The following is a 24,629-nucleotide window of genomic DNA, read 5'->3' on the forward strand; positions in this document are numbered from 1 at the left end:
TTCAGGTTACAGACCCACCAAAACCCAGAAGAACCGGAATGGGTTACTTCCAGGTTTCGGTGGTTGCACATCCGGAGAAGTGCTAAATCGTGCTTTGCGCATGCGGACAAGCGCCGAATCGTAACCCACATGTGTGCAGCTGCGGCACTGCGGGTTGCGAATGTGCCCCCCCCCCCCGTACGGATCACGTTCACAACCCGAGCGTCCACTGTATAAAGCCCTTAACAACTTGGGACATATGAGATCGCCTGACCCCCTTCTATGCCTTGACTGCTTCAGTTGGTGGAGCTGGCCCTGTTACGGGGTCCACATGATACCCGTTCCATATTTGCCAGAAATCAATTCCAAACCTACCCTTTGGAACTCCCTGCCTATAGATGCCAAGCAGCCACCTTCTCCTCCAGACAAGCCCACGCAGATACAGTGGAACCTCGGTTGTCGGATGCTTCAGAAGCTGAACAATTCGGAACCCAAAGGCCGACAACCTGGAAGGGAATTCCGTTTTTGAAGGTGGCTGGGAAGTTGAACAGCTTCTGAGGCATGTTTCTCCATTTTTTAAAAGGAACTGGCAATTGTGCCTTGGTTGCCGAACGTTTTGGAAGTCGAATGGAATGGATTACAGTTACAGATAGGTAGTCGTGTTGGTCTGCCATAGTCAAAACAAAAAAATTCCTTCCAGTAGCACCTTAAAGATCAACTAAGTCAGTTCTTGGTATGAGCTTTCGTGTGCATGCACACTTCTTCAGATATGGATTACGTTCAACAAAAGAGGTTCCACTCTACTTGGAGTGAGGTTTTAATCTGTTTTCAGTCTATTGTTACTTTAACTTCTTGAAAGCTTTGAATTATTGTTGTTAACTTCACTTACTGATAATTTTGCTACCTCCCTTGTAAATAGCTCTGAGGGGATTCTTTTTACATCAAGCGGCATATAGAAAGCAGCCTATTCCAGAGGGCTGCTTTCTACAGCATTAAGACCGGGGGGTGGGGGGTGTCAGGTGGTTGAGAGAAGCAGCAAAGGAAAAGATGTGGCGAGGGTGGAAACATCCACAGGGGGCAGGTTCCATCTGGCTGATTTAATTTGGCAGATTCCATCTGGCTGGAGAGACTGGCAGTTGTCGGCTGCGACAACCCAGCAGGCTGGGCTCCCACCAGAAGCCATTTGCTAGTCAAGATCCCCACTGGGAGATCCTGCTTTCACCAAGGGCTCACCCACATTCCCACCAGTGCAACTGCTTTTGCTCTTTGCTGCTGAATTGAAGCAAACGTCTACCTGGTTTTGCTGTTTGCTCCGATTCAGCAGTAAAGAGCAGGTTTTCCTGGGGGAAACAGGAGTGCGAATTGAAAAGCCTTTTGCAGCTGTGCCCAGAAAGAATGGAGCAAGAGGGAAAACCTCTCGTTGTTGTTGTTGTTGATTTTCTATACTGCTTTATATTTTTAAGGGAGAGGGATCTCAAAGCACTTTACAACCTACATTAAAACATAAAAAAAAACCAACAATCCAGAATGCGGCCAGTCAGTCCCTTCTCCCTCCTGTGGAAAAGCCCGCAAGAGCGCATGGAGCTTGTGTGCAGCTCTTGGGGGCTTTTCCCGCCTGCCTCCCCCCTGCATTCGCTCCATAGGACGCACACACATTTTCCCTTGCTTTTTAGGAGGGGAAAAGTGCATCCTATGGTGTGAAAAATACGATATATACCTTTAAAGACATTAGCATTCATTCAAACATAATGAACAGGAAACTAAAATATTATCCTGGGTGGCGCTGTGGGTTAAACCACAGAGCCTAGGGCTTGCTGATCAGAAGGTTGGCAGTTTGAATCCCCGCGACGGGGTGAGCTCCCATTGCTCGGTCCCTGCTCCTGCCAACCTAGCAGTTCGAAAGCACGTCAAAGTGCAAGTAGATAAATAGGCATCGCTCCGGTGGGAAGGTAAACGGCGTTTCCGTGCGCTGCTCTGGTTCGCCAGAAGCGGCTTAGTCATGCTGGCCACATGACCCGGAAGCTGTACGCCAGCTCCCTCACCCAGTAAAGCGAGATGAGTGCCGCAACCCCAGAGTTAGCCATGACTGGACCTAATGGTCAGGGGTCCCTTTACCTTTACCTAAAATATTATCCTAAACATTTTTTTTTAAAAAAAAACACTAAATAGGAGGTCAACTGCAGAATGCAAAGTTAACCAAATGCTCCCTGCCAGCCCATCAACTGATTGATCTGTCAGTTGAGGAGGGGGCAATTTGCACCCTCATCCGTTTGCAGCTTACAGCAGCAGAACGACTGGTAGTACTAGGGAAGCCCCCCCCCCCAATCTGGAAACCCCTTACGGTGCCCAACAGTGAAGCGACTCGGCTGGAGCAAGACGCCCTCCTGGCAGGAGGGGGGGTCACTCAGAGCAGGCCTGGTTTGGGCTAGAAGTATCTACTGAAAGAGGACAAGAGAAGAATCTTTATTTACTGATTTTCTCCCGCAACAGATGGCATGGTGGGGGGGGGGGAGAGGGAATATGTTGCCAGGTGGGCATCTGCCTTACTCAGGATGGCGCAAAGTTTTGCAGCTCAGCAAAGTCTCCCGCGGGGAAGAAGCTGGAAAGTCCCCACAGCAGACAGAAGCTGCTGCAGCCCAGCAGTCTCCAACCTGCCGCCCTCTGGATATTTGGAGTCCAACTCTCGCCAGCCCCCAGCCAGCACAGGCAGCGACGCAGCCGCCTTCGTCCAAATGTCAGAGCATCGAAATGCACTTGTGGGCAAAGCACACAGGAAAACAGGAACCTGCCTGGTACTGAACCTGTCTGGTTCTATACTGCCTGCACGGGCTGGCAGCAGCAGATCTCAGGGGGTTCAGACAAGGAGATGCTGCTGCCACTGGGGAATGAACCTGGGAGGATGGATGGCGGCTAACAGATTGAGATTGAATACTGACAAGACAGAAGTACTGTTTTGGGGGGACAGGGGGCGGGGGGGGGGATTCCCTGGTCCTGAGTGGGGTCACTGTGCCCCTGAAGGACCAGGTGTGCAGCCTGGGAGTCATTTTGGACCCACAGCTGTCCATGGAGGCGCAGGTCAATTCTGCGTCCAGGGCAGCTGTCTACCAGCTCCATCTGGTACGCAGGCTGACACCCTCCCTGCCCGCAGACTTTTTCGCCAGAGTGGTGCATGCTCTGGTTATCTCCCGCTTGGACTACTGCAATGCACTCTATGTGGGGCTACCTTTGAAGGTGACCCGGAAACTACAAGTAATCCAGAATGCGGCAGCTAGACTGGAGACTGGGAGCGGCCGCCGAGGCCACATAACACCGGTCCTGAGAGATCTGCATTGGCTCCTAGGACGTTTCCGAGCACAATTCAAAGTGTTGGTGCTGACCTTTAAAGCCCCAAACGGCCTCAAAGGCCCAGTAGACCTGAAGGAGCGTCTCCACCCCATCGTTCAGCCTGGACACTGGGGTCCAGCACCGAGGGCCTTCTGGTGGTTCCCTCACTGCGAGAAGCCAAGTTACAGGGAACCAGGCAGAGGGCCTTCTCGGTAGTGGCACCGGCCCTGTGAAACGCCCTCCTACCAGATGTCAAAGAGATAAACAGCTACCAGACTTTTATAAGACATCTGAAGGCAGCCCTGTTTAGGGAAGCTTTTAATGTTTGATGTATTACAGTGTTTTAATATTTTCTGAAAGCCGCCCAGAGTGGCTGGGGAAGCCCAGCCAGAGGGGTGGGGTACAAATGATAAATTATTATTATTATTATTATTATTATTATTATTATTATTATTATTATGGGGCCTTCTGCATGCAAGGCTGGTGTCCTGTCGCTAAGGTTTGTCCCTGCTCACCATTTCGCAAGACCACATTTGCGCTGTGCTGGACTTGACAGTGGATTAGAGAGGATGGGGGGGAAATGCCAAGATAGGCCAAATGAGGCAGGATTTGAACTCGGAACCTGCTCTTTCAGCAGAGACTTCAAGAAACCCAGTGCTAAGCCTCACAGGTAGCAAGAACATACATGACCAGCCCTGTGAAAGCTCCACAGACACACTTCGGAGGAAAACACTCTCCTACATATTTCTCTACCCCATAATAGCGCATCTTGTGCTATTGCTTTAAAGGCTGATTGTGTCAATCACCCATTTTAACAGCAGGACTAAAGAGGCGGCACTATGCCCAGAACCTGCTTGGCCCCCAAACTTTTCCGGGGCACCCTGCCCCTCTTGGTTCCATAAACTCATCCCCAGAGACCCCTGCTCTATAAAAAGCATTTTTCAGAACAGCAGTTTGCCCAACTCAGTACTGCTACTGAAGGCAGCAGTACAGAAAAATGCAAAACGGTAACAATGAACGGCACACTTCTATTCAAAATCCAATTAAAACTATGTGGCTTAATTAATTCAACAAAACTGATGAGCTTGATCTAGTGGTATAGTGGTACCTCGGGTTATGGACGCTTCAGGTTACAGACTCCGCTAACCCAGAAATAGTACCTGAGGTTAAGAACTTTGCTTCAGGGTGAGAACAGAAATGGTGCGGCGGTGGCAGCGGGAGGCCCCATTAGCTAAAGTGGCGCTTCAGGTTAAGAACAGTTTCAGGTTAAGAACGGACCTCCGGAGCGAATTAAGTACTTAACCCGAGGTACTACTGTATACAGTGGTGCCTCACAAGACGAAAATCTCTTCGTCTAGCGGTTTTTTCGTCTTGCGAAGCACGGCCATTAGCGGCTTAGCAGATTAGCGCTATTAGCGGCTTAGCGGCTATTAGCAGCTTAGCGGCTTAGAAAAAGGGGGGGGAAGGAAAAAAACTTGCAAGACTCGCAAGACGTTTTCGTCTTGCGAAGCAAGCCCATAGGGAAATTCGTCTTGCGAAGCACCTCGAAAAACGGAAAACCCTTTCGTCTAGCGGGTTTTTCGTCTTGCGAGGCATTCGTCTTGTGGGGCACCACAGTATATGCGTTTTGTTAAATAAAAGGGTAGGGACCCAACAGAAAGAACTTTCTGACGGAGAGAGACATTCGACAGGTGAACAGCCCAATCCCCAGTCAGACAAAGCGGCAGTGGCCAGAGAGTCAGCTGTGGCCGGGTAGGACTCGAACCCAAGGCTTCAGGTTACGAGAGAGGAGATTCCGACTAAACATCAGGAAGAACTTTCTGACAGGAAGAGCTGCTCAGCAGTGGAAGAAATTCCATTGGAAAGTGGTGGGCTCTCCTTGCTTGGAGGTTTTTAAGCAGAGGTTGGATGGTCAAATGTCAGGGATGCTTGAGCTGAGATTCCTTCATTGCTGGGGGCTGGACTAGATGACCCCTGGGGAACCGCCCAACAAGTCTAGGGTTTAAGACCTGTATGGAAAGCTGCTCATTTCAACACAGAACTTGGAGTTGCAGGTTACTATTCTTCTTCTTCTTCCAAAGCCCAACATGGAAAATTCTGGGCCCCCCCCCAAAAAAAAACCCTCCCTGCTTTCTTCAGGCCCTGGCAAAGCAGTTAAAACTCAAGTACAGTGGTACCTTGGTTTACGAACTCAATCCGTTCCGGAGGTCCGTTCTTAAACCAAAACATTCTTAAACCAAGACGAGCTTTCCCATAGCAGCGGGGGACTCAATTTGCAAATGGAACACATGCAACAGGAAGCGAAACATGTTCTACTTCCAAGGCAAAGTTCACAAACCAAAACACCTACTTCTGGGTTTGCAGCATTCTTAATCCAAGTTGTTCATAAACGAAGCTGTTCTTAAACCAAGGTACCACTGTAGTTGTTTTCCAGGCAAAGCACAATACTATATCACAATACTATATTTAATGCTGTATTGTTTTTAACACTTGATTGGAAGCCACCCAGAGTGGCTGGGGAAACTCAGCCAGATGGGCGGGGTATAAATAATAAATTATTATTATTATTACTAGTTTTCATTCTCCCCACGCACTGACCCCTCACTGCTCAAATGAAACTCAGCCTCCGTTGCTACATATCCTCTCTCAAGAAGCCTTGGGCGCAACTGCTATGAGCTTTCCCTGAAAATTGTTATGAGAGAGGGAGAAAGAGAGAGAGAGAGGAAGTCCCCCTTCTCCTAAGCAGCAGCAGAACATGAATCCAGCAAATCTGCTTTCCTCCCTCTCTAATCCGCCTCCCGTTTGTGTGTGCGGCACACAGCAGACGGCAGAAAGCTGGCCAACTGCAAGGAAGGAAGGAAAACCCATAAGCCCCAGGAAAAACTGAGCAGGAACAGTAATATTAGGCAACAGAGCAGCTGACCTTCAAATATTACTATTTCATCTACTGCTTGTTTGTTTGTTTCGAAAAATTTATCCACCGCTTGACTGTAGAAAAAACAAACCCTCAAAGTGGTTTACAAAAAAGATAAAACAGTAAACTCAAGAGGAATGCACAACATACAAAAAATTAAAACACTAAAACAGACTGAACTTCACATCAGCATTTCTAAGTGTCTGGGTTTTGTGTCTCCTTGGTATCAATAGGCAGGGAGTTCCGAAGTGTAGTTGCTGCCACACTAAACAACTGAGTTCTTGCCAATGTGGAATGGGCATCATGTGGCACCTGCAGGTCATTGTTTCAATAATTCATTTGCAGTTTATGAAGGATTTCTGAAATCTGCTGTGCTGAAGAAGAATTCTATGAAACAGTGGGTATATCCAGAATCACTGTCCACTACGTCTGTTTGTAGACCACTTTGGCAGCGTTGGATGTCATAAAACAAAGCTTTACGGCTTGTTTTCACCAAATAAGAATCTGACCCATTGCTTCTTTCAGAGACTTGCATAGTCCACAAAGACTTTCAGAGACTTATAAGACTTATGTTTATTTGGTTCTATGTTTTCAAGAGAATCCATCAAGAGTGGGCACACTTTGTGACTTTCAGAGATTTATAAGATTTCTGTTTATTTGGTTTTGCAGAGAGTGCATATTTCATATTATTCAAAGTTCTGTATAGATTATATAAAGAGTTTATATTGATATTGCATTGTTGTACTTGGTCATCGTGTTGCCTTGGATATTACTGATAATTGTTTACAACGCAGGGGTTTAATTGTTTGATTACGCAGTGCCAGTTCCGCCAACCGAAGGGGCCGAGTGGGGTTGAGATGACGGGGAAAAGACGGGGGCAAAAGGCAGCTCTGCTCAGCTGCTACACCATGTTTATTCCCTTCCCAGTGCAGCCCATTGCAAAGGCAACCCAGGAGGAAGGGAAAGAGAAAGAATCAAATGCTTACACTGCACACGAACAGCTCCCCTACATTATTATTATTATTAATTATTATTATTATTATTATTAATGTAGCGACCTTCATCCGACTCTCACAAGTCTCATACTTCTTGCAAGGCTAAGCAAGGCCACTTTGGGTCTCAGCATGCATCAGCGGAGATCTGCTTTCCCCAACCTGCCTTTCAGACGCTCCACAGCTACACCAGCTCCAGGCATGTCTTTGGTCTGATCCGGCACAGAAGGGTGCAGCAGATGACGTGGGGGCTTCCGAAACACCCTCTCCCCCCACATATGGAAAGGCTGGCAAGAAGGATTCCCCCCAAAGCGTTGCGCCGGAGGAGACTCTGGCGGTCTCTTTCCTGCCCCGTCCTGAGCAGAGATGGAGCTGCAGCAGAAGAGGGAGCAATTTCTATGTATATTCTCTTTGGTTTATGGTTTGAGTATTCTACATGATCTATGCTGCATTTGTGATGTTCGTTCATGTTACTGTTATTTCCTGTTTGTAAGCTGCTCTGGGATTCACCTGAACCAAAATCAACAGAGAAAGATAGCCATCCAGTCCAATCCATCAATCCCACCTGCCCTCCCCCTGCCCATCCTCCTAACCTGGCATCTTCTCTGGGATGGGGGCTTAAGCACGGAGAAGGATGCTGCAGCAGTGGTCCAGGGGAACTGGCACCAGGGCATTGTGGAGTGGTGTTCAAGGAGGGTCACGGAGCACCGAGGCAGATTGGCCCGGCAGAGGGGCAACGGGAGGGGCCACAAAGGAAACACCTGCCTCCGCTGCAAGAGGAATGTGCCCTCAGCTAACTTTTTCAATTGCTGCCTTTCAACATTGTTTTATAGATTATAAATCAGGCATAGGCAAACTCGGCCCCCCAGATGTTTTGGGACTACAACTCCCAGGAGCCCTAGCTAACAGGACCAGTGGTCAGGGATGATGGGAATTGTAGTCCCAAAACATCTGGAGGGCCAAGTTTGCCTATGCCTGTTATAAATGTTTTATTGATGATCAGTTAATCATATAACTTACGTTGTAACTGTGATGCTCAGCTTTTTACTTTTTTGTTGTGGGTTTGTTTACTGTGCTTTACAGATCATTAAGTGTCTTGCTGGTGTTTTGTTAATTATATAATATGGCTTGAGCTGTACCTGTTACACTGGTGTAACATTGGAAAATGTTGATCACTTATACTACCTGGGCAGTTATATTTCCACAAGGGCCAACAGTGATGCAGAAATCCAGCATTGCCTAAGCTCTGCAAGTGCGGCTTTCTCCCAATTGAAGTGCAGAGTGTTCGAGGACTGGGACATTCAAAGGGGAAGCTCAAATGCTTGTTTACAAAGCTATTGTACTACCAACTTTACTGTCTGCTTGTGAAATGTGGACCACTTATAAACGCCATCTCCAACTCCTCGAAAGATTCCATCAACAGTGTCTCCAAAAACTTTTTACACATCACTTGGGAACACAGGCGAACGAATACCAGTGTCCTGGAAGAAGCGAAGATCACTAGTATTGAAGCAAAGTTTCTTCAACTTCGTTGGACTGGTCATGTTGTGTGGATGCCTGATTATCGTCTTCCAAAGCAACTACTCTTTTATGATTTTAGAAATGGAAAGCGTAATGCTGGTGGTCAACAAAAGAGGTTGAAAGACTCTCTCAACGCAAATCTTTAAAAAATGTAGTATAAACACCGACAATTGGGAAACACTGGCCTGCGAGCGCTCCAGTTGGAGAACAGCCTTTGCCAAAGGTGTCATGGGGTTTGAAGACACTTGAACTCAGGACGCAAGGGAGAAACGTGCTAAGAGGAAGGCACGCTTGGCAAATCCACACCGTGATCAACTCCCGCCCAGAAACCAATGTCCCCCCTGTGGAAGGACGTGTGGATCCAGAATTGGCCTCCACAGTCACTTACGGACTCATTGTTAAGACCGTGCTGATGGAAGACAATCTTATTCGGCTACGAGGGATCGCCAAAGAAGACCTGTGACACTGTTACACTATTGCCAATTGTTGTTGTTCTAAGCAGCTTCAGGATTCGTTTGAAAGGAAAGCAGCACAGAAATGCAATAAATCTCTCTCTCTCAAAGACCTAAAATCCTTTATAAAGCTAAAAATGAAACAAAAAATGGTTGAGGCAAGAGGGGGAGGGGGAGGAGCTGACAGGACTCGGCCCCTGAAGTGATGCTCTGATGCTGCCACCTCCCGCTGCTCTAATGGGGCTTTCACCAGGCAAATAAATCTTTAATTAAATAACACCGCAAAGAGGGCACAATGGCTCTTCTCTGCGGTGGGTGAAGGAACTGGCCCACAGAAGCCCTAATGTGCCACCCCCGCCTCTTTCTCTGGGAAAAGAAAAGGGCGCTGTGACTTGGCAGAGGTCACATTCCCAAAATACCACAGCAGGGCAGCAGAGGGAGGGGGAGCCAGGAAGGAGATTTGCAGAGAGAAAAGGGAAGCCAGTGCGGCTGCCCGAGGTCTCAAGTTAAGAGGAAGAAGCAGCCACAGGGACTCCCCCTCCGAGGTTATCCTTCCCAGAGGCTGTTTCCTAAGAAGAGCCATTTCATCATCAGAGGCAGATGACAGGGGAGGAAGAACGCAACCCCCACCCTTACGAAAATTCACTTGTGAGGGTATCACAAAGGGTATCTCCAAAGCGCCAAACCACCTGAGCCAGGGAGAAAGGAGGAGATCTGCCACAAGCAGCAAACCTCTTGGGAAAAGTGGTTTCCCGGCCCCCTTGCCCAGAAAGAGACTTTGATCCCAAGTGGCGCTGTGGGTTAAACCACAGAGCCTAGGGTTTGCTGATCAGAAGGTCGGCGGTTCGAATCCCCGTGACGGGGTGAGCTCCCGTTGCTCAGTCCCTGCTCCTGCCAACCTAGCAGTTCGAAAGCACGTCAAAGTGCAAGTAGATAAATAGGTACCACTCCAACAAGATATCCCTTGGCCTTTTACAAATTAGCCTCTAGTACAGGCTAATTTAGGGACGTGGGTGACACTGTAGGTTAAACCACAGAGCCTAGGGTTTGCTGATCAGAAGGTCGGCGGTTCGAATCCCCGTGACGGGGTGAGCTCCCGTTGCTCTGTCCCTGCTCCTGCCAACCTAGCAGTTTGAAAGCACGTCAAAGTGCAAGTAGATAAATAGGTACCACTCCAGCGGGAAGGTAAACGGCGTTTCCGTGCGCTGCTCTGGTTCGCCAGAAGCGGCTTAGTCCTGCTGACCACATGACCCGGAAACTGTACTCCGGCTCCCTCGGCCAGTAAAGCGAGATGAGTGCCGCAACCCCAGAGTCGTCCGCGACTGGACCTAACGGTCAGGGGTCCCTTGACCTTTACAGAAGCCAAAGAGCAAGGCTTCAGCTTCGCCAGCTCAAGCTGGACGCTTGATGCCAAGGCCAGTTGCGGTTTGAATCACAGTGTTGCAGTGGGTGAAAATGAGAGGAAGGGGTAGACAATTTCACAGACTCAATCTACAGCCACAGTGGGGACAGCAGATGTGTGGGTCTGCATCAGCCCAGATCTGCCTCAGACACACAAAAAGGAGAGGGAAGGCACAGAGATGTAAGGGACAAAACCCTCCATGCACACATTATCCTCACCCTCATATGCTTCTCTCTCCAGGCAGCCTCGCTCCCGGTTATAGGTGCCTGGTTGTGGGGAAAAGTCATAGAAATGGAGGGCTGGATGAGGCTCCGAGGGAGTAGGCAGCAGCTGCAAGCATGGCTGAGTAACAATTGTTGGCTTCTTCAGAGGCCTCCTACTGTTTGAGGTTGTGCCTCCAAGATCTCACTTTTAAGACACTCCCATCCATCGCAGACGCCCTTCTCTTTGGACATTTCCATCTGGAACTGCCTCAATCTCAGTGGAACGGGTGAGTTAAAACTATGGAACTCACTCCCACTGGAGGTAGGGGACTTAGAAAGGCAACAGGACAAAATCGTGGAGGAGGAGGAGGCTCTTGTAGGCTGCTGGCCAGGACGGCTACACTCAGCCTCCATGGCCAGACCCAGATGACCCAAGTCTCCCCCGGGAGAGAGAAGAGGTCAAGCATTCCAAGACCAGAACTTGGCCTCAGCCCATCTGTTTTTTCAGAACCTCAAGAGTGAGGAGGAACAACATTACATAATGTCGTCATTCTTTTGGCTCGGTCACCTTTTGCTGTGGATTCAAGAATGAGGTACCTCAACCCAGAAGCTTTAGAAAGGTTCAAGCAACGGTCACCTCCAGGCTTGACTACTGTAATTCGCTCTACGTGGGGATGCCCTTGAAGCTGACCCAGAAACTCCAGCGGGTGCAGAATGCTGCAGCGAGGCTCCTCATGGGGTCCCTACCATGGGAGCATATTCACCCAGTGCTTTACCAGTTGCACTGGCTCCCAGTGGAGTATTGGGTCAGGTTTAAGGTGCAGGTCTTTCTTGACCTTTAAAGTCCTTTGTGGCTTAGGACCCTCGTATTTACGGGACCGCCTCTCCTGGTCTGCCCCGCAGAGGACCTTAAGTTCCATGAATAACCATAGTTTAGAGGTCCCAGGCCCTAAGGAAGTCAGATTATCCTCCACCAGGGCCAGGGCCTTCTCAGTGGTGGCTCCGACCTGGTGGAATGTTCTGTCCCATGAGACCAGGGCCATGCAGGATTTAACCTCCTGCCGCAGGGCCTGTAAGACAGAGCTATTCCACCTTGCTTTCAATCTGAACTTAGCCTGATCTTCTATTCCCCATCCTTCCCTCCATCTCTCCTTTTCATGAAGATAACCCACTCTGGGATCCCACAGCTAATTCTCCCCTGGTCTCCTTGCTGGCCCAAATAGGACTAATTTAGCCAGCTAGCCCTGGTGATCATCTAATGTTTATTGGATGGATTTCCCTCCTGAATTGATTTTTGAAGTCTGAATTTTTTATTCACGTTTTATACTGTATTTTATGCTGTTTTTTTGTTGCATCAATTAAGTGTTTTAAATCTGCTGTTAGCCGCCCTGAGCCTGGGTTTTTTGAACCGGAAACAGCGAGGTATAAATAAAAATTTATTATTATTATTATCGGTGGAGCAGAGAAAACAAGCTTGACCGTAGACATGAGGACATGAGACAAGAGTCCCTGGCAGAGTTGGAAGGGATCCCCACAAGAAATCCTGTGTGGAGCAGTTCACCACTCATAGAGCTGCAATTCTCAGCCCCCTTTGCAAACCGCAGTCCTTTTGTTCTTAAAGCCAGGGTGGAAGGGAACTTTCTGCCCTGTACGCTCGCAAAATCAGAGCAGCAATCGACCCGGCACAACTTCCACTTCTGAGCCACGGCCCTCCTGGATGTCCAGCCCTGCTCCTTCCTAGGGATGCTTCTCCATCATCTCTGGAGCAGAGACAGGAGCCAGACAGTCGACCCGCAGAGCCCAGGCCCTCCTAGGGAGCTGTCATCGCTCCCCTTGCGACTCAGAGGCGCCTGCTCCCGTCTCAGCCTGGCACGCCTGGTCTTTCCCCCTGCCAAATCGAGAAAGAGTCGCTGAGCTGAGCTGGACGCCTTTCCTTCCATATGCGAGAGAGAACAAAATCCTGAATGGAAATGCAAGTCGTGTTTACTCTGCGACTGCAGCTCAGTTACAGAAAAGGCAGGGGCCTGCTCCACTCCAGCCCCCTCCTCCCCGCCTGCTCCAGCCACCACCAAACTGCCAATCCTGAGGCCCTTGAAGTCAAGTGTCTCCAGGGCTTAATCTGTTCGCCACTTTGTCAGAGATTAGAGTGCTGTTGGGAAGGACGGAACAGGACACAGCTGGAAGATCCAGCCTGGCAGACCAGACAGAACCACACACCAATGGGGTCTGCCTGCCCCCCTGGACTGAAACAAAACCTCCTAAAAACAAGAGAAGCTCCCCAAACCCTGATATTGGGGTGTACTCGCTGGCCACACCCCAAATGCATCATGCCACATCTGCAAATTCCGGACTCTTCAGGAACTATGAAGGTCTGGGTGGAGGAGAGATTAGATTAGCAACATTCCTGTGCCAGACAGAGAACGTAAAACCATCAGGAGAGCCTGCTAGTCCAGTATCCTGGTCTCACAGTGGCCAAGCAGATGCCTCAATGGGAAACCATTATGCAGGATCCGAGCCCAAGAGCCCTCTCCCCTCCTGTGGCTTCCAGCAACTCGTAATCTGAAGCACTATTCTGCCAGTTCTGGGCGCCACAATTTAAGAAGGATGTTGACAAGCTGGAAGATGTGCAGAGGAGGGCAAACCAAGATGATCAAGGGTCTGGAAACTAAACCTTACGAGGAGCACTTGAAGGAGGTGGGTATGTTTAGCCTGAAAAAGACACAATTGAGAGGAGATATGAGAGCCATCATCAAATATCTCAAGAGCTGTCACATGGAAGAGGGAGCAAGCTTGTTTTCTCCTGCTCTGGAGGGTAGGACTCAAACTCATGGCTTCAACTTACAAGAAAGGAGATTCTGACTAAACATCAGGAAGAACTTTCTAACAGCAAGAGCAGTTCAACAGTGGAGCGGGCTTCCTTAGAAGGTGGCAGACTCTCCTTCCTTGAAGACTTTTAAGAAGAGGTTAGTTGGGCATCTGTCTTGGATGCTTCCGCTGAGAGTCCAGCATTGCAGGGGCTTGGACTAGATGACCCTCAGGGTCCCTTCCAATTGCGCAGCTCTATAAATTAATGAAGGGTTGCTGCCTCCAACTAGAGGCCGAGCGCAACCATCGTGTCTAGTAGTCCTCTGTAGGCCCTTTTCCACGAATGTCAACGTCAAAGTGGCAAAGGAACTCCAGTCTCTGAAATGGCCAGTACACGCCTTGCTCACCCTGAGACTGAAGAGCGTTCACTATGGAGAAAGACACTTCTGTAAGGGGTTCTTCAGCAGTTTGCAGAGTTTCAGACAACACAGAGAGCTGCAAAACCTCTGTATCACAGCTTAAAGGCGGGACTCTGGCATGTCAGATCATGCAGGGGTTCTTAATCTGGAGCTTATAAGGTTCTGAATCATATTAGAAAATAATAATCTACCATGGTTTCCTTGAATTCCTCTCCACCCACCCCAGTCCACACCACTGGCCTCTGCTCAATTCTCCTGCATGTGTGGTAACTTTATCTGACTAGAACATTTTGTCACCTTGCACCAAGGCATCGCTGCACCCTGACATTGTGTCACGGCATACGCAAACTAGAATTGCACTTTGAATAATCATTTACGTGTTTCCAGATGCACCACGGCTGAACTGGTTACCAAGCTTCTACTGACCAAAGTACACCCAAATAAAAAACACCTAACACTGAACCCAGTGCTGCGAATTCCAACCTTGGTTTGCAGTTAGGTGACCACCATAAGATGCAGAGGTGGGTTTAATTGGAAGAAGAGTTGTCTGTGCCTCAACTTACCCATCCATAGAACGGGAAGAAATGGGGCTTTAACCGAAGACACCTTCGGGTCCAAGTTTTAGAAACAGTCAGCTCTGTGCAAGAGATTCTTCGCCTCCAGCCGGGGGGGGGGGGGAATAAATCCCCGTCAATCAGCCAGACGCTGCCACGTGGATAGACAAGGCCAGCGAGCAAAGAACATTTGCTAACTGCCAAGGACAGCCTTGTACTGTCTCAGCACACTCCCAACAAAAGCCCTGGGCAGACAAACAGGGACTGTACTCCAGGCTCCTTTGGAGAAGAGAAAAATCACAGCATTCCCCCTCCCAATCCATGTTTAAAACCACTTTAAAAAGCCAGGATTAATTGTTTAAGTGCAGAGCAAGGAAAATATTTAAGTTTCTGAGAACCGAAATGTGCCTTTCTGGAACCCAGGCAAGATGGCCCCGGGGATTTCTCCAGGGCCAGCACCTCCCCAGTGGGCCTGGGTCCAAAGGAAGAAGGAGCGAGGGAGAGAATTCTGCTGCAGGCCTAGAGTGAATCCATGCAAGGGTCCCATAAACCACCTCTGGTCTCCCTTAGACACCCTCGAAAGGTGGTGGACTCTCCCCTGCACCAGAAGCTTCAAAGCAGAGGCCACCTGTCAGGGATTCTTTCGCTGTGACTCCTGCCTTGCAGGGGGTTGAGCTAGATGTCCCTCAGGGGTCCCTCCCAACTCTGCGACTCTCTTATTTCCTCAGAGGGCCACTTCACACATTCAAGCGCATTGCAACACCACACAATAATAATTATTATTATTATTATCATTTATTATTTATACCTTGCCCATCTGGCTGAGTTTCCCCAGCCACTCTGGGCGGCTCCCAATCGAGTGCTAAAAACAATGCAGCATTAAATATTAAAAACTTTACTAAACAGGGCTGCCTTCAGATGTCTTTTAAAAATAGGATAGCTGCTTATTTCCTTCACATCTGAAGGGAGGGTGTTCCACAGGGTGGGTGCCATTACCGAGAAGGCTCTCTGTCTGGTTCCCTGTAACCTCACTTCTCACAATGAGGGAACCGCCAGAAGGCCCTCGGAGCTGGACCTCAGTGTCCGGGCAGAACGATGGGGGTGGAGATGCTCCTTCAGATCTACTGGACCAAAGCCGGTTAGGGCTTTAAAGGTCAGCACCAACACTTTGAATTGTGCTCGGAAACGTCCTGGGAGCCAATGCAGATCTCTCAGAACCGGTTTCATGTGGTCCCGGCGGCCGCTCCCAGTCACCAGTCTAGCTGCCGCATTCTGGATTAGTTGTAGTTTCTGGGTCACCTTCAAAGGTAGCCCCACGTAGAGCGCATGGCAGCAGTCCGAACGGGAGATAACCAGAGCATGTGCCACTCTAGTGAGACAGTCTGCGGGCAGGGAGGGTCTCATCCTGCATACCAGATGGAGCTGGGAGACAGCTGCCCTGGACACAGAATTAACCTGTGCTTCCATGGACAGCTGTGAGTCCAAAATGACTCCCAGGCTGGTCCTTCAGGGGCACAGTTGCCCCATTCAGGACCAGGGAGTCCCCCACACACGCCCACCCCTGTCCCCCCCAAAGCAGTACTTCTGTCTTGTCAGGATTCAACCTCATTCTGTTTGCTGCCATCCATCTTCCAACCGCCTCCAGGCACTCAGACAGGACCTTCACTGGTTCTGATTTAAAAGAGAGGTAGAGCTGAAATGCAGACCTCGTTTTGAGAAGCACCGGAAGTGTGATCTTACCTGCAAGAGCTCACATGCGCCGCTTGCCATGCAATGCGCACAGAGGGGGGGGACTCAATGCACAAGGCGTAGATCCACAGAACTGCACTGCAGCATCGTAAGGGACCCCAGGGGTCATCCAGCCCAACCCCCAGCCAGGCAGGAATCACGGTGAAAGATGCGGCAATTGCTCAGTTTCTAGTCTACTTGCTCAAGCGCTGCAAGGCAAACCTGTGGCAAACCCCCCAGCAAAACCTCAATTCATTGTCTGGCTGGCACATAGCTCCCTCCTGCCACCTTTGCCTGCTGGAAAGAGCACAAGACCCAGCAGTGCGCCAGGCCGAGCTGCGCAGCTCCATTCATCAGGGGGCAGCAGCGACTGCCCAAAGAAGTACCACGCCATCCGTCTCCGGGTGCCAGAACCCCCCAGGACATCCCCCCATGGCTCGGTTCCCTGTCACACAGATGGAGATTAGAGTGACACCCAGAAGCCGCACATCGCAAAGGATTAAAATCACGACTTAACCAGCAGACAGGCCAGAAAAGCGACAGAGTCTGCCGTAACAATCGAGGTACGAGACCAAAGGCTTGTTGACACACGGCAAGATTCAGAAGCGCTTGGCTTGCCGCTGGCAAGGTGTTTTCCTCACCATGGTGCATGTGGGAACTCCATCGTGCACGCAAGTGACCTGCTGCCCATGTTTCCACAATCCCTTACTCAGAGGCAACGCACATCGGAATCCCAGGGTCTCTGCTGTGTGCTAGAGATCCCTTCAACTCATTTCAGGCTCGTGGGGAAGTTTTCAGATTTTGCAGAGTAACCTAAACACGCACCGCAAATCATAGGTGGAGCCCGTACCTCAATTGCCCCCTTCCTCCCTGTGCACCAGTGTGGCATCGGGGATGAGGGCCTGGGAGAGACCAGGGTATATCTAAAGAGCTGTGAGCTCCTGGCAGGCTCCTCTTATGTACTTAGGTAAAGGGACCCCTGACCATTAGGTCCAGTCGTGACCGACTCTGGGGTTGCGGTGCTCATCTCGCTTTACTGGCCGAGGGAGCCGGTGTACAGCTTCCAGGTCATGTGGCCAGCAGGACTAAGCCGCTGCTTGCGAACCAGAGCAGCGCACGGAAATGCCGTTTACCTTCCCGCCGGAATAGTACCTATTTATCTACTTGCACTTTGAGGTGCTTTCGAACTGCTAGGTTGGCAGGAGCTGGGACCGAGCAATGGGAGCTCACCCCATCGTGGGGATTCGAACCGCCGACCTTCTGATCAGCAAGTCCTAGGCTCAGTGGTTTAACCCACAGCGCCACCCGCATCCCAAATGTGCTTATGTGCTTACAAACATTTAAATAAATAAAACTAAGAGTTGATGAGCAGTTGCAGAAGTGACAGCAATAGGGATGAGGGAGAACAAATGCTTCATTGGTTTTATTTTAATTATTTGATAAAAGTTACGCTGGAAAGAGAGAGAGAGAGGAAGAGTCCTTGATGTGGTTTGCTCACTCTCAGCCAGCTATCCAGCAATAACCCCCACTACAAGCAGCACAAACACTCTTATCTGCAGCCGGATGTTCCACAGGTCAGGAAACTGTTGCAGCGCAAAGCTCCCCCTAGCTAGCACCTCCGTGGAGCTGAGTTTCTGGTCCCCAACACAGAACAAAGAACAATATCGCTACTGGACCACTTGACACTTACTCCTTTTAAAGAGGACTCTGGATCAGACACAAAGGGTGAGCACTTGACACGGGATGGACGGGGCGAAAATCCTGACTTTGGAAAGCAGCAGGATAGTTTCTCCCCCGTTGCCACTCTTTGGCAATCCATATGCTCTCTAAGAAAACCAGAAGAGCGCTGCTGGATCAGGCCAGTAGGCCATCAACCCAGCATCCTGCTCCCACAGGTGTTTATTATGGGAAACCTGCAAGCGGGACCCAAACTTTGCTCTCCTGCGTCTTCCAGTGGCACTCAGGAAAAGCCTTGTTGTCTCCAGCAGAGCAGAGCCAAGGCCATTGGAAGCCTTCTCTTCCGTGAATAACAGCCTTGTCTTCCATGGCAGAACAAGAACCACCTGCTGGATCTGACCCACGGCCCGTCTCACGGGGGCCACCCAGGTGCCCCCGATGGAAAACAAGCAAGCAGAATTCAAGCACAAGGGCAACTCTCCTTTCCTGCGATTTCTAGCAAATGGTACTTGGGAGCGTTTCTGCCTCCAATTGCAAAGGCAGAGCAGAGACGCCATGGCGGGGGGGGGGGTGGAGAGAGATTATCTGCGATAAGATAACACAATAACTAGGTCACTTCCATAAGCTCTTTTCTCCAGGCTCATCCAGCCGCCGCCACCTCTTCAGCCCCTCTCGAAGAGACGAGAGCCCCTGCAAAGCACCCCCCCCACTGTACCACCAACCAGAAAGGGAGACACCTTTGGGGTCGCTGATGAAAGGAGAGGCCAGCGGGGGAGGGGGGCGATTCCCAAGAGACATAAGGGACCCTCCTGGGAATCCCTTGGGAGTCTCTCCTTCGGGCAGCCGGGGGGGGGGCAGGACGCAGCTTCGGTTACTCATCTTACAAGGCTGCTTCTAACAACTCTTATCCTTCCTTGTGGAACTTTCCCTGCCTTTTCTGAGCTCCAGCATTTAGAGAGAGAGAAGGAGGAAGCCGACAATGAGAAATATGCACAGCTGGATTGCAAAAAAGAAGTGCTTCGAGTTCATTAACACTGTGCCTACTGTACGGAAGGGCTCTTTCTCTCGAGTGTGAGCTCATGCAGAATCCTGTCAGGCTTTTCCGTAGGGCGGGGTGGGAGTGGGGGTGGGGAGGAGAGAGAGAGACAGAGAACCACCATGATCGGTATCCTAGTTACCATTTGTAGATATATAATTATGTGCCATTGCCAAGCACATGCCTAGACCTTTTTTCTGAAGGCATGATTTGGGGAATATTAGATTTCAAGTGGGAAAGGCAGCCAATGGAGAGCTCCAGTTTAGGGGGCCGGCCGGCCAGGCATCCTAAGAACATTAGAAGAGTCTGCCTGCAGGATCAGGCCAGAGGGGGCCCACCTAGGCCAGGGCCCCTGGTCTTACAGCCAGAAACCAGCAAGCAGGACCTGAGCGCAATAACACTCTCCCCTCTTGCAGTTTATAGCAACCAGAATTCAGAAGCATTTTCTTACTCCCTTCTGTTTCCCTCATGCTTCTCTCCCCCTCCCAAACAGAAGCTAAGCGTTCTGCAGCCACTGAGCATGCTCAGTTCAGATGGGTCCTTTGGGGAGGGGGGTTTGCTCCCTTAGGGTTTTATTTTCGAAGGGGTTCCTATTTGTACTGCTGTAATCCTAGGGGTTCCTCTGAGTGAGCCACCCCCAATAAGGTTCTAATCCTGCGGGCACTCTCCAGCTAAGTTCTCTATCAAGCGGGAGCAAGTCTTCCTTTAAAGAAGAGAGCTGCTAACATAGGCTTCTCCAGGAACCCTTGGCGGTTTCCTCCTGGAGCAAGTCTAGCCAGGACAAGAAGAGTCACGTAAAGATTACAGGGAACACGCCCAGCCTTTGCAAACAGCGAAGGTGCGGCAGAAACATCGAGCCGTCTACTGTTGCTAGAGAATTTGCGCACCCGCAGGGCACATTCTTAGCTACTGAATGACAGGCAAGTTCACCTGAGCAGGGTTGGAAGTTCCATTTGCTACAACTGCCACAGGAAATGACCTTTAGCCAAGCTGGTCAGAGACAGCTGCATCTTAAAACCGCTTCCAGTCCTTTCTATCTGTCCACCTCCTCAAAGACCCAATGGAGACATTTTAACTTGTCGGCTCAAACCCATCAGCAAGGAAGACAGATGGACGTCCCTTGGCCAGAAGCTGCGCCATCTCGGTGCCACTACTGAGAAGCCCCTGCCTTGCATAGCTTCCTACCATCATTCAGATATTCTGGGCTTTAAGTAACAGCCCTTTGAACCAGTCCCAAAACTGGAGCCAAGTTGATCCGATATCAGAGTAGTAATGCTTCACGTGCTGAGGACATCTCTTGTGGTTGCATTCTGGACCAGATGCCTGTCCCAAAAGCATTTCCAAAGGCAGTCCTGTTGCAGGAGGCAGGTTATGCAGATACTGCATGAGTGGCAAAGGGCCGATCCTGCACCAGGAGAGCTGCTGCAGGGAGAGAAGGAGCCTCAGGTCCCCACAGCCATCTGGGCATCTAGGGAGCAGCAGCGAACCCAGAGGCACCCCCAAACCTGAGACGCCTTGAAGGGGCGTGAGAGGCTGCCCTAAACTGCTCTCAGGCCTCTTACTTCTCACATGCTGGCAAACAAGCAATGAAGCTTGTGGACCTTAGAGCCAGATTGTCTCTCCTCGGCACATCAAACCCGACAAAGTCCTCACCTGTGAAGCACTTCGCTAAGGTAATCACTCCTCATGGAAAGTCACAGTTAAACATGGCAACCTTCCCCACAGAAGCCATTTCTGACTGGTCCCTGCTGCCCCCAGTTCACCCAGACACAGGCCAAAGTGTTATAAGAAGTCACGACTTAAGAGATTATTATTTTTTAATACCAAGCAGTATATAAGTGTTTCTGATTAAATCATGAAAATGTGGGCCACTCCTTCTGCATGCTCAGGGGCTTCTCATGTTATCAAGCAGTGCTGAAAGGAGCAGAACTTGGGGGTCTGCCCCACAACACTGGATTTAGTGTGGCTGCCTGGTCCTTCACTGAATCTACTAAGGGCCAGGGGGAGGCAGCTGGGGCTCCAAAAACATCACAAGGTTTGATTGGCTTCTAAGGCTTGGGGAGGAATTCAAGCACTCCCACCCCACAGCAACAGAAACCCTTTGACGCAGCCTTGCAGGCAGGCTACTAGCTCACTGCCCAGCCAGCCGGTTACAGCCAAGCTGGAACGAAAGGGGTCAGGAGCTGAGATGTGGCTTGGTTTGCAGGCTGAGCACCAGGGAGTGTTACGCTCTGGCCAGTGCCAAGTCAGAGTGAGGGTGGCAGGAAGTACCCTCTGCGGCCAGGCGCATCTGCTTCCCAATCAAAGGCCCTGTGCCATACGTAGGGCAGTTCCTCCCCCAGTACTGGCAGCAGGAGCCAAGCCAGGGCAGGAACGAGATCAGTGACAGAAGGGAAACGGACGAGGTCCTCCACACCAGAAATTAACAGGGAACTAACTGCTTGGCATCGGTAACTCGGAGCCTACCAAGGCCAAAAAGACAGGAAGCATTGTTTAAAAATGTTGGGAAGTCAGAAAGAGGGAGGGAGGGAAGTCAATGCTCTTGTTGGAGCAATGCTTTATGTTATAGATCTGTGTAATGAAATGTAACTAAATATGGAAAACTCAATAAAAATTATTATTTTAAAAAGATAGGAAGACAGGAAGCAGCAAACAAGCATCCTGTGAGCACCTTAGCAACAGGATCATCACCAAGAGATCGCTAATCCTATCAAGTCTTCGCAAAGGCCCCATAGCAGACCACACTAGGCTTCCCTGGGACTGCAAAGCTCGTGGCTGTTCTGGGACTCTGCGGCTCAAAAGGCTGGGTCCAGGGGCTACACTAAACTACGGTTCAGCGTGACATGCCTGAGCCTCAGACTCTCCCCCTCTCCATTGTAGCCTGTGCCCACCGACCCCCCACCCACGACACTCCTCCGGCACAGCCGCAAGGTGACTAGAAGCTTAGCTCCACTCTCAGGAACATTTCTGGAGGGAAAGGGTGGTTAGCCTCATTTACTGGCTGAAAATAAAGACTGGCCAACCCTTGGTCATTTTGTTTGAAAGGTAAGACCACCCCCTCAAAAAAAAAAAGTTTGCGTGTTTCCAAAAGTTGCTGAATATATCCTTCCACGTTTGCAGAGAGATAAATGGGTGTTTGCGTGGAAGAAGTCAGCCTCAGTGTGACCTTTGTTCCTTTGAATAACCTGAAGTTTGTGTAGTTTGGACGTGATGCTAGAGGGCAGTTAATGAAGAACAGGGATGGAAAGGAAAGCTTCCAACCCCCTCCTCCTCACAGGTAGGCCAAAGGAGGAGAGAGGGGGCACCTGCTGAACCTGCAACTTCATCATGGAACCACAGCTGAGAGCTAGGACCAAAGGCAGCCAGCATTGAGGTCTGTGCAATGCAACAGCCACCTTAGGCCAGAGGAGAAGGGCTTAGTTACCTGGCTTTGCAAAGCCCTCTTCAAAAGCAAAACCAAAGAAGTGGTCTTTTGCTCCAGCCAGGATTAAATCTTACAGTTTCACGCAGCGCTAAGAGGGAGAGGAGGGCAGCTGCGATCCCAGGGGACTCGCCTTGACTCACTGCTCGGCCTGCAACACGCTCCAGCAGTGATTTATGTCCATTCCAATACATTTCAGACTTCATAATTACGAAAGGAGGTGGGGCTCTCCCCCTTCCCCACACAATCCCGCCAGCTGAGCTGGGTGGAAAGCACCCATGGCCTGAAGGCTCCCCGTTTGCCCAGGGTGGGAGCGCTGTTCTTGCGCACCGCCGGGAGGGAGGCGCCCACCCCTCTCCCTCTCTGCCCTTTGTCTCAGCTGACGAGCTGGGGGCGGGGGGGGGGGAGCCACAGCCCTGGCCTCGCTGCCGAGGTGAACGGGGCGGGTTCTCAGAAATAATCAGCAAAGTGGGGCTGCCGGGGGGGGGGGGGAGGGAGGCTGTTTTCCCCGCTCCCTCCTGCTTCCTCTCCCGTTGCAAAGAGGGACCACCGGCTCCGTCCCCGGGCGGACCTGCCTTCAAGGGCTGCCTTTCCTCCGCAGCTGGACCGGGAGGCGCCGGGAGGCGCACGAGGCTTTGCCCAGCGGTGTCACCCCCCCGGGCATTTCTGCCAAGCTACCCACGGCTTTGGGCGGGATGGGGAGGACTGGGGAGCAGGGTGGCATCCTGGCTTCTGGGAGCATGCTCTATTGGAAATGGGGGGGACGGACGTAATTCCGATTCAGGGGCTGCAGGCAAGAGCCGCCAGTGCGACAGGTGCCAGGCTCCCTGCAAGCCCCCAGGGCTCAGCCTCATACGGAGGGGGGGCAGGATCACGCCCAGAACTCCCCCCCCCACGACAAGTCGGGGTCCTTGCCCTTTTCCTCTCCCCCCCCCACCCTATTTCCATTAACCGAAAGGACCATCGCCACCTCCCCGACTCTCCCAGGCGAAGAAGGGCATCCCGGCGCCCCGAAGCCGCGCCGTCTGGGGGCTTGGCCGCCCCTGCGCCCGCGGGAGCCTCCGGGAAGCGGCCGCAGCAACTGGTCCGCCGCCGCCTGCTGCTTCTCCCCCTTACCCAGCATGGAGAAGATGAAGTCCTTGGCGGTGTGGATCTCGAGCGCGCGCTGGTCGTCGTACTCGCGCTGGTCGTGGCGCGCGAACTCCTGGATGAGCCGGTTGAGCTCCTCGACGCGGGCGCCCGAGCGGAAGTCCAGCTCCGGGAAGGCGGCGGCGGCGGACAGCGAGGAGCCGCCCGACGACGCCGAGGAGGGAGCCCGGCCCGGGCCAGGCGCGGCGCCCGAGCCGGCCTTGGCGGCCAGCGGCGGAGCGGCCATCTTCGCGCCGGCCAGGAGCAGCAGCAGACGCAGCGCACCCGGCAGCCGCGCCCGCCGCCCGGACCGCCAGCCGGACCCCAGGCGCCGCGCAACCGGGAGCAGACGCCGCCGCCGCCGCCAGCGCCCAGGCAGCAGCAGCAGCAGCCAGGCAGGCAGGCAGGCCGGGCCTGGCGCTCGCCGGCTGCCCGCCCCGCGGCGGCTCCTCCTCCTCCTTCTCCTCCTCCTCCTCCTCCGCCCCGGATCCCGGCGCCCGGGAGCGCGCGAGCGAGCGCGGCTGCCGCGCCGCCGGGACGCCCGACCGGGAATCCCAGCAACGGCGCTCCCAGTGGCCGCGCTGCCAAGGCTGCTTTGCGCGCTCCCGAGCCCGGCCCAGCCTCGCCGCCGCCGCCGCCGCCCACACCGCGCGCGGCAACGCCGGCAGCTCCAACCGGCGCCGCGGCCGGCTTTCGAGCCACGCAGAGCGCTTCGATGCCGCGCGCCCGAGCGCACCCGGGAAGCTTCGCCGCGGAGCAGGACCCCTCGCCGCCGGGGGGAGGGAGGTTGTCAGGAGCTTTGGGGGCGGCGCAGGATCCGTTCCCCCGTAGAAGAAGCCTGGAAGCCGGGGCGCACCGAGGGGCTGGCCAGGTTGGACCCCGCCAAAGGCGCAGCCCGAGGGGGGCGCAAAAGCCGCGCTTGCCGGCTCTGGCAAGGGCGCAAGGGAGTCCAGGCGCGCCTTTGCCTTGAGGAAGAGGTTTCTGCTCAGCTGGCTCAGGGTCTCTGTTGACCCCGGAGGCAGCTGCCACGCCGGTGGGCCTCTTTCGGTTCGTGCCCACTTTGATTTGCTTCTC

The 24,629-nt window shown here is 51.8% G+C and overlaps 1 protein-coding gene across 1 annotated transcript in view; it reads right to left on the minus strand.

Annotated features, from left to right (window-relative positions):
• MB21D2 (Mab-21 domain containing 2) overlaps positions 1 to 24,036 on the minus strand; it is a 56,648-nt gene extending 32,612 nt beyond the window's left edge. The window contains exon 1 of the mRNA XM_083739644.1: positions 23,544 to 24,036. Within this exon, the coding sequence (XP_083595770.1) occupies positions 23,544 to 23,802 (259 nt within the window). The 5' untranslated portion in view covers positions 23,803 to 24,036. The remainder of the gene's footprint in view (positions 1 to 23,543) is intronic.
• Positions 24,037 to 24,629: the final 593 nt, after the last annotated feature.

This window comes from Podarcis gaigeae (genome assembly GCF_964106915.1).
Source record: "Podarcis gaigeae genome assembly, chromosome: 5".
NCBI lineage: Eukaryota > Metazoa > Chordata > Lepidosauria > Squamata > Lacertidae > Podarcis > Podarcis gaigeae.